The following is a 10,000-nucleotide window of genomic DNA, read 5'->3' on the forward strand; positions in this document are numbered from 1 at the left end:
CTTCCTTGGCTTCAGTCTGGACCCCCTCTCCAGGGGCCCAGGCTTAGACAAAATTTTTATTTTTTTTTCCCTACCCCCCAGCATTTACCTGTTTCTCACCTTTTTTGTAAGGGGCGCCGGAAGTTGGCAGACCCGTCAGCGATCCAGTTCTGTCTCCCTGTAATGTTTGTCTGATCTTGAATGGGATTGTGCTGAAAATCTTAATTTCCCCTCTGGGATTAAGAAAGTATTTCTGATTCTGAAATGGGTTATACTTGTAGAGCGCTTTTTTACCTTCAAGGTACTCAAAGCGCTTTGACACTATTTCCACATTCACCCATTCACACACCCATTCACACACTGATGGCGGGAGCTGCCATGCAAGTCCCTAACCAGGAGCCATCAGGAGCAAGGGTGAAGTGTCTTGCTCAACACAACGGACGTGACTAGGATGGCGGAAGACGGGGATCGAACCAGGAACCCTCAGGTTGCTGGCACGGCTGCTCTACCAACCCAGCCATGCCATCCCTAGTCGCTGTGAAATACAAGGATATTGTCATTTTTACCGTCATTTTTTGTAATGTTCCAGTACATTTTGATCACATACTGTACTTTTTTAGTGTTCCTGTCACTCACACACACACACATGCCAAGAACCTGCTCCAAAAAATATTGTATTCAAGGTGATCTTGTGCACTTTTATTATAATTTAGTATTAAATGTTCCTTTGAAACATTTAAAATTTTGTATGAAATAATCATTGGGACGAAGGTAAATAAACTCTTAGTGTGTTTCCGGTGTGCGTTCTTTCTACTGCCACATTAAAAAATAAAACATTATTTCCGTTGTAAAGTTTTTCTTCAGAATGATTCAGGGGCGGTCGACGTCACACCACAGTGCAGGATCGTGGTTCTCTGAAGGGGTTGCTGCCAGTGGGGACCCCGACGAGTAGAGCATCCCTGCCTGCGTTCTGCAGACAGTATTGCTGGAGCTCTGCAGCCGCCTGTGAGACCTGCATTGATATGTGTTATATGTATCACACTCATATGATGCATTCATATAGATCAGGCCTTGGCAATTAATTTGACTCGGGGGCGGGGGGGCAAAATTAGAGACAGAAATGTGCCTGGGGGCCGGTATATCTGATTTTTAGGAACACTAATACAAAACCTCACAATTAGAGATGTCCGATAATATCGGCCTGCTGATATTATCGGCCAATAAATGCTTTAAAATGTAATATCGGAAATTATCGGTATCGTTTTTTTATTATCGGTATCTGTTTTTTTAATTTATTTTTTATTTTTTTATTTATTAAATCAACATAAAAACACAAGATACACTTACAATTAGTGCACCAATCCAAAAAACCTCCCTCCCCCATTTACACTCATTCACACAAAAGGGTTGTTTCTTTCTGTTATTAATATTCTGGTTCGTACATTATATATCAATATATATCAATACAGTCTGCAAGGGATACAGTCCGTAAGCACACATGATTGTGCGTGCTGCTGGTCCACTAATAGTACTAACCTTTAACAGTTAATTTTACTCATTTTCATTAATTACTAGTTTCTATGTAACTGTTTTTATATTGTTTTACCTTCTTTTTTATTCAAGAAAATGTTTTTAATTTATTAATCTTATTTTATTTTTTTAATTTAAAAAAAAAAAGGACTTTATCTTCACCATACCTGGTTGTCCAAATTAGGCATAATAATGTGTTAATTCCACAACTGTATATATCGATATCGGTTAATATCGGTATCGGTTTATATCGGTATCGGTAATTAAAGAGTTGGACAATATCGGAATATCGGATATCGGCAAAAAGCCATTATCGGACATCCCTACTCACAATAATGTCTGATTGAGTGCTAAAAGAGGAATGGAATTTTACAAAAAATTTTACTGAATGAGACACCCAGAATGTACATGAAAATAAAGAATGTGGGATTTACAATATTAACTATGAACGATAAAACACACTCCCTCTCAATCTACATATTTTACAATCAAGCGAAACGCAACAAAAAGGCAACAAACGGCCAAATATGAACGCGAAGGGTAATAAAATTAAAAAGATACAATCTGATGTATCTGATATCTCACTAAGCTTTAGAACTTTGTTGTAAAAATCTCTTTCAGCGTCTGTCCCTGACACCTGCATTTCAGGCTGGCCGCTCTGTAAACACTCTGTGGAAACGCTCCCCACCCACACTGCTTGGTGCCTCGTTTGAGCTCCTGTGACTTAGCTTACCATAGTAACTAGTATATCATACAAAAGCGCAAATTCCAACCATTTAAATACTTTGTATAGTTCAGAACTTACGGTAATTTTATAACATCACTGCACATCATAATGACAGCTACAGTTTCCATCTTAAAAATTAAAAAGATATATTTGGGAATGTCCGGTGGGCCAGATTGAAAAGCTTAACGGGCCGCATGTGGCCCCCGGGCGTTAATTTGCCCAGGTTTGATATAGATGGTGGTTTGAATAGTCAATGCACACCGGGTGGAACTGTAATCATCAAACTTTCCAACTTTTAAAAGGGGAATTACACTTTTTTTGGAATCGTTCACATTCATTATGAGAGACAAGAACACACATATTTTTTTTAGGATTTTAAAGATGATAAAAAACACTTTCAAGATGCGGCTAATGGAAGCCTCTAAAGCAGGGGTGTCAAACGAACAGGTTTTATTCGGCCCGCGAGATGATTTTGGTAAGTATAGAAATTAGCTGAAATTTTAGAATGAAAGAAACTGCTCTTCTAAATGTGTCCAATGGATGTCGCAATAGCAATTCTTTGTATCCCCTACCGCAGGAGTGCGCATGACTTCAGAAGGGGCGGAGCTATGTGCCCGGTTAAGATAGAGGACTAGGGACACATTATCTGGGCGCACATAAATATGCTAAAATAACATGTATCCCCTTCTAACTTCATGTGTTATTCATGAAATGAGTCCAAATTCACAGGTTTTGTTGTAGATGATGCTACATGTGTACAGAATAAACCACATGATGTTAGTACATCAGTTGAGGAAAATTAGTAAATTACATTAATAACATCCTGTAATTAGATTTTCATATTACTATTTATTACATCTTCGGATAGATTAAACTTTTACACCAATGAGAGCATTATAAAACTCCGCCAGACTCACACCTATTTGACTGATGAATATTATCACATCATTTATACATCATTTGACTGATGAATATTATCACATCATTTATTCAGAAATTATAAATCACGACAAATGAAGATGAAGATACGATGAACAGCAACATGTAAGTGTAAAAAAAAAAAGATTGTGCTTGTTTTATTTTTAAACAAAGAAAACAATCTGAAGTTGTCTTTATTTTTAAGTTATCATGACATGATTTTACCAGTCCGGCCCACATGGGAATAGATTTTCCTCTATGTGGCCCCTGAGCTAAAATGAGTTTCACACCCCTGCTCAAAAACAACTTCAAAACCCTCCATCCATGTTTTATATACACACTGCAAGTAAATATATAATGTAGTAACAGGCACATTCATAATAATATAATATAATATATAATATATACAATATATATACAATATTTACCGTATTTTGGTCATTTTATGCATAGCTGGAACTAATTCTTTGGACGCATTTATTTCCGTTTCTATAGCAGCGCACGTCTGACTTCCTGCAACAAATATGTTCCTACTCCCGGAATTAAACCAGAGTGGGTTTTCTTATCATGGCAGACTTGGCAACAGACAATGAAGACGACTATTTTTGGACAAATAAGGATTCACAACCTTATCTTTTTGAAACCGAATATACGGAGGATGAATCAAGGGACAAGGGTTGCAAATTAGCCTGTGGCTAGAAGTCCTATGTACTTTGACATCGGTTACCTGTGGGTAGCAATGTTTAATTGTAATGTCCCTGTCAAATAAATACATAAACAAATCACTGCTAATAGAAGCGAGCACAAAGAAGAGGGTGAGACGTTGCAGCAGACGGAAGCCGAAAGAGTTATGTCGCTGCAAATCTGGAACTTTTGTGCCAGGCTATGCCGAATAAATGGAGTGCCCAAAACAACAGGAAACGCCCCCGGCCAGCTTGACCAAACGGACAACTGTCCATTGAGTAAGTCACTATACTATTGTTCATAATCTATACTATAGTTCATAATACCTGCAGCACATCACCGTACACTACAGTGTATGCGCTGTCAAGCTAGCTGTGTACAAACAAAACATGAAATGTGGGCTAATACTTTACAGATACTGTAATATGATTGGACATGTTATTCAGTCAGTACAGATCAGTGTTGTGCATTACAAACTCAAACGTGTGTTGTGCTAAAAGCTAGCTTACCTCTTTCCGTAGTTAACGTCTAAGGGTAATACCGTAGCACGCCGATGTGTAACTACGCTACAAAAAGAGTTCCTCAGTGTTCACTCTTACAATAACAATGTTGCTGCAGCTCGGTTATTATACAGGTTATGGAACGTAAATGAAGTATCGGTGACGGCTTTTGAATGCATTTTTGAAGTGATTTAGAGGTAGAATTGATTGCTCCCATTAGCTGCATTGCTAGCCACCAAGAACGAGACGATTTTTACATGTTAGAAAGGGAAAAAAAACAACTTTTGTCTTCTTGTCTCTCATAATGATTGTGAACAATAGGCAAAATTCCCCCCAAAAAAGTGCAGTTCAGCCAAACAGCTCAATTTTTGTTTAATCTGACCACAGAACGTTCCTCCAGAAGGTCTTATCTTTGTCCATGTGATGTCAGATGAAACAAAAATGTAGCTGTTTGGCCACAATACCCAGCAATATGTTTGGAGGAGAAAAGGTGAGGCCTTTAATCCCAGGAACACCATTCCTACCGTCAAGCATGGTGGTGGTAGTATTATGACCCCAAACACACATCAAAAGTGGTAAAGGAATGGCTAAATCAGGCTACAATTAAGGTTTTAGAATGGCCTTCCCAAAGCCCTGACTTAAAAGTGTGGACAATGCTGAAGAAACAAGTCCATGTCAGAAAACCAACAAATTTAGCTGAACTGCACCAATTTTGTCAAGAGGAGTGGTCAAAAATTCAACCAGAAGCTTGCCAGAAGCTTGTGGATGGCTACCAAAAAAGCGCCTTATTGCAGTGAAACTTGCCAAGGGACATGTAAGCAAATATTAACATTGCTGTATGTATACTTTTGACTTAGCAGCTTTGGTCACATTTTCAGTAGACCCATAATAAATTCATAAAAGAACCAAACTTCATGAATGTTTTTTGTGACCAACAAGTATGTGCTCCAATCATTCTATCACAAAAAAATAAGAGTTGTAGAAATTATTGGAAACTCAAGACAACCATGACATTATGTTCGTCACAAGTGTATGTAAACTTTTGATCGCGACTGTATATAATATGTAAATATTACATATGTGTTATATTTGATATTGCTACTATGGTTCATTTTTAGTCTACTTATACCTTTTGTTTTCGCCCTCTTTTTGTGCCCTAATGTGCATTATCCTTTCCATCCTTTGTAACTGGGCTACTGTGTGGAACAATTTCCCTTGTTGATCAATAAAGTTTGTCTAAGTCTAAGTGTAGGTTTTACATGTTTTATTGTTTTTAGAGTAACTTAACTTCTTTTTGCGCTTTCTTGGCATACTTATTCAAGAATGTTACTTAAAAGAATAATTGTGCTACATTCAAATTTGGAACCCTGCATTGAAATAACTATTGCTTTCGATTCTTAATGGGTAAAGTAATATATTTTTAAAAGTAATACAGCTTCCATTTTGTTTCCTCTTACCTTCATTCTCTCCACACTGGCCTCCAGCTTCAGCTGCTCCACCATCCGCCGCATGCTGGCTAAATTGGAAATGGAGGTCATGTTGGATGCAGAAAATTTGCTTTGGGAGAGCGACCAAACCCTTGCGAAAAAGTCCCAGCAGTGTGTAGGCGCTGGCGGTTGACTCCACAAATGGGAAGCAAACACCAGCCAAGGAAGGAAGAGCGGGCCAGAGTTTTTTTTTCCAACTGACCTCAGTCCACTCAGCTGCAAGGGGAAGAGAGACAAAAAGCAACAAGTAAATGGAGTTCAAGACAGCCACAATGTGTGTGTTAAATCTTTGAAACACAAACAGTATTTTACTGCTATAATCCACTTCTATATAAATCATGACATGTATTACCCACCACTTTTTCAAAAATCTGTGCAAAAATTGTAATACAAGAACCCTTTTGTTGCTGGTGTAATTACAAATTTATATAAATCTATAGGGCACTGCATGTTTTAGTTTATTGAATAATAAGTATACTGCCCTCTGGCGCATAATAGGATTACTGCAACATTTTTTTCATTTAATTTTTTGGTCTCTGTAAGTTCCTGACATAGGCTCCAGCACCCCCCGCGACCCCAAAAGGGACAAGCAGTAGAAAATGGATGGATGGAAGTTCCTTATAGATGTAATTGTATTTTCAGCCACAAGGGGCAACAGCGAGCAGGGTGTGTATATACAAACCCCGTTTCCATATGAGTTGGGAAATTGTGTTAGATGTAAATATAAACGGAATACAATGATTTGCAAATCATTTTCAACCCATATTCAATTGAATGCACTACAAAGACAAGATAATTGATGTTCAAACTCATAAACTTTAATTTTTTTTGGAAAATAATAATTAACTTAGAATTTCATGGCTGCAACACGTGCCAATGTAGTTGGGAAAGGCCATGTTCACCACTGTGTTACATGGCCTTTCCTTTTAGCAACACTCAGTAAACGTTTGGGAACTGAAGAGACACATTTTTTAAGCTTCTCAGGTGGAATTCTTTCCCATTCTTGCTTGATGTACAGCTTAAGTTGTTCAACAGTCCGGGGGTCTCCGTTGTGGTATTTTAGGCTTCATAATGCGCCACACATTTTCAATGGGAGACAGGTCTGGACTACAGGCAGGCCAGTCTAGTACCCGCACTCTTTTACTATGAAGCCACGTTGATGTAACACGTGGCTTGGCATTGTCTTGCTGAAATAAGCAGGGGCGTCCATGGTAACGTTGCTTGGATGGCAACATATGTTGCTCCAAAACCTGTATGTACTTTTCAGCATTAATGGCGCCTTCACAGATGTGTAAGTTACCCATGTCTTGGGCACTAATACACCCCCATACCATCACAGATGCTGGCTTTTCAACTTTGCGCCTATAACAATCCGGATGGTTCTTTTCCTCTTTGGTCCGGAGGACACGACGTCCAGTTTCCAAAAACAATTTGAAATGTGGACTCGTCAGACCACAAAACACTTTTCCACTTTGTATCAGTCCATCTTAGATGAGCTCAGGCCCAGCGAAGCCGACGGCGTTTCTGGGTGTTGTTGATAAACGGTTTTCGCCTTGCATAGGAGAGTTTTAACTTGCACTTACAGATGTAGCGACCAACTGTAGTTACTGACAGTGGGTTTCTGAAGTGTTCCTGAGCCCATGTGGTGATATCCTTTACACACTGATGTCGCTTGTTGATGCAGTACAGCCTGAGGGATCGAAGGTCACGGGCTTAGCTGCTTACGTGCAGTGATTTCTCCAGATTCTCTGAACCCTTTGATGATATTACGGACCGTAGATGGTGAAATCCCTAAATTCCTTGCAATAGCTGGTTGAGAAAGGTTTTTCTTAAACTGTTCAACAATTTGCTCACGCATTTGTTGACAAAGTGGTGACCCTCGCCCCATCCTTGTTTGTGAATGACTGAGCATTTCATGGAATCTACTTTTAAACCCAATCATGGCACCCACCTGTTCCCAATTTGCCTGTTCACCTGTGGGATGTTCCTAATAAGTGTTTGATGAGCATTCCTCAACTTTATCAGTATTTATTGCCACCTTTCCCAACTTCTTTGTCACGTGTTGCTGGCATCAAATTCTAAAGTTAATGATTATTTCCAAAAAAAAAAATGTTTATGTCTTTGTAGCATATTCAACTGAATATGGGTTGAAAATGAATTGCAAATCATTGTATTCCGTTTATATTTACATCTAACACAATTTCCCAACTCATATGGAAACGGGGTTTGTATATATATATATCCATCCATCCATTTTTCTACCGCTTGTCCCTGTTGGCGTCGCGGGGGGTGCTGGAGCCTATCTCAGCTGCATTCGGGCGGAAGGCGAGGTACACCCTGGACAAGTCGCCACCTCATCGCAGGGCCAACACAGATAGACAGACAACATTCACACTCACATTATTATATATATATTTATTTATCAATTTTTTTTTAATATCTATTTTTTAATAATTATTTCTTTATAATCTGAACATTTACATACAATCAAGAAATAATAACAATACAAGTACAGAAACAGTACAAAAAACTGCAACATTCTTTGTTTCAACAACAATATACGACGTCACATTCAAAGCACACACCATCTTTCAAAATGGCAACAATATTATCATAAAAATAAACAAAATATTCTATCAAATTTTACAAAATATGTATACATAAAAATTAGTCACTAGATCAGTGGTTCTCAAAGTTTTTTCACCCAGTACCGCCTCAGAAAACACTTGGCTCTTCAAGTACCACCACAATAACCAACGTGAAAATACAGTAGCGTAGTAGGACTTAATATTCATTAAAAACAAGACAGAGGTTTTATTTACAAGTATATTAAATGTTTTGGTCACAGTAACATTACACACAGTTTAAACAGTGACACTGTGTTTGAATATGTTTCTTTTAAAATGAGTATGTTGAAAATAGCACAAGTTATGGCACTCAGCATCAAGGGTTGGAATTGGGGCCACCGTTGCTGCTCACTGCTCCCCTCACCTCCCGGGGGTGAACACGGGGATGGGTCAAATGCAGAGGACAAATTTCACCACACCTATGTGTGTGTGACTATCGTTGGGACTTTAACTTTAACTTTATTATAAAACAGTAATGAAAAATGAAATGATTAAATGGAAAAAACAGACTTTGTCAAATGTTATTTTTTACTATGGGGGAAAATAATAATAATAATAAAAAGTTACAATTATTTTTTTTATTTCAACAACAATACGATACAAAACTTCACATATAAAACAAACACCATTTTTAAAAAACTGCAACAAAGACATAAAAAAAAAACATCTTCCTTGAAAAATATATTTACTGGATATTTCAAACATTAATCCCAAAAAATGTTCCCTATGTCTTTATTTATTTTGTGTTGGTTTGAAAAGAGTTAGTTAAAATAATGTGTTAAAGTTTGAAATTTAAGTTGACCCTGCGATGAGGTGGCAACTTGTCCAGGGTGTACCCCACCTTCCGCCCATGTGCAGCTGAGATAGGCTTCAGCACCATCCGCGACCCCGAAAGGGACAAGCGGTAGAAAATGGATGGATGGAATTTAAGTTGACCATCAAATGTATTGTAAAACAATACAATCTGACATCCTAATTATTTATATTCATCGTTAGACTTAAATTCTCCTTCTCCCAATAATATTAAAAGAATTCAGTGTGACAAAAGAGTGAAAGCTGTAATGAATATAATTGAGGATATAGCAACAGCAACTGATAATAAGAAATACACTATAGGGGTATTTATCGATCTTAAAAAAGCATTTGATACTATAGATCATTCTATATTATTGTCCAAGTTGTATTCATTTGGTGTGAGAGGAGTAGTTTTAGACTGGCTAAGAAGTTATTTAGATAATAGACAAGAGTTTGTGGATTTTATGGGTAATACATCTGAACAAATGAGGATTGAATGTGGAATTCCACAAGGTTCGGTTTTGGGACCAAAATTGTTTATTTTATATATTAATGATATATGTGAGGTATCAAAGTTATTGAAATTTGTATTATTTGCGGACGACACCAACTTTTATAGTTCGGGACACGACTTAAAAGCATTATCAAAAATTATTGAACAGGAAATGATTAAACTTAAGAGATGGTTTGATGCCAATAAATTATCATTAAATGTAGAAAAAACAAAGTTCATGATTTTTTGTAAGAGGAAAA

The 10,000-nt window shown here is 37.6% G+C and overlaps 1 protein-coding gene across 1 annotated transcript; it reads right to left on the minus strand.

The window, feature by feature from the left end:
- Positions 1–681: 681 nt before the first annotated feature.
- LOC133638938 (guanine nucleotide-binding protein G(I)/G(S)/G(O) subunit gamma-10-like) lies at positions 682–6,010 on the minus strand. Its single transcript, XM_062031984.1, has 2 exons — positions 5,796–6,010; positions 682–991 (listed from the first exon to the last, which is right to left on the minus strand). The coding sequence occupies exons 1-2, from the start codon at positions 5,874–5,876 to the stop codon at positions 866–868; spliced, it is 207 nt and encodes a 68-aa protein (XP_061887968.1). The 5' UTR covers positions 5,877–6,010; the 3' UTR covers positions 682–865.
- Between the last annotated feature and the right edge of the window lie 3,990 nt (positions 6,011–10,000).

This window comes from Entelurus aequoreus, linkage group LG21 (assembly GCF_033978785.1).
Source record: "Entelurus aequoreus isolate RoL-2023_Sb linkage group LG21, RoL_Eaeq_v1.1, whole genome shotgun sequence".
NCBI classification, from domain to species: domain Eukaryota; kingdom Metazoa; phylum Chordata; class Actinopteri; order Syngnathiformes; family Syngnathidae; genus Entelurus; species Entelurus aequoreus.

Coding starts and splice junctions, on each gene's coding strand:
- LOC133638938 (XM_062031984.1), bottom strand. CDS start 5,876: ATGACCTCCATTTCCAATTTAGCCAGCATGCGGCGGATGGTGGAGCAG. Junction 992..5,795: donor CCAGTGTGGAGAGAATGAAG/GTAAGAGGAAAC, acceptor ATATCAATGCAG/GTCTCACAGGCGGCTGCAGA.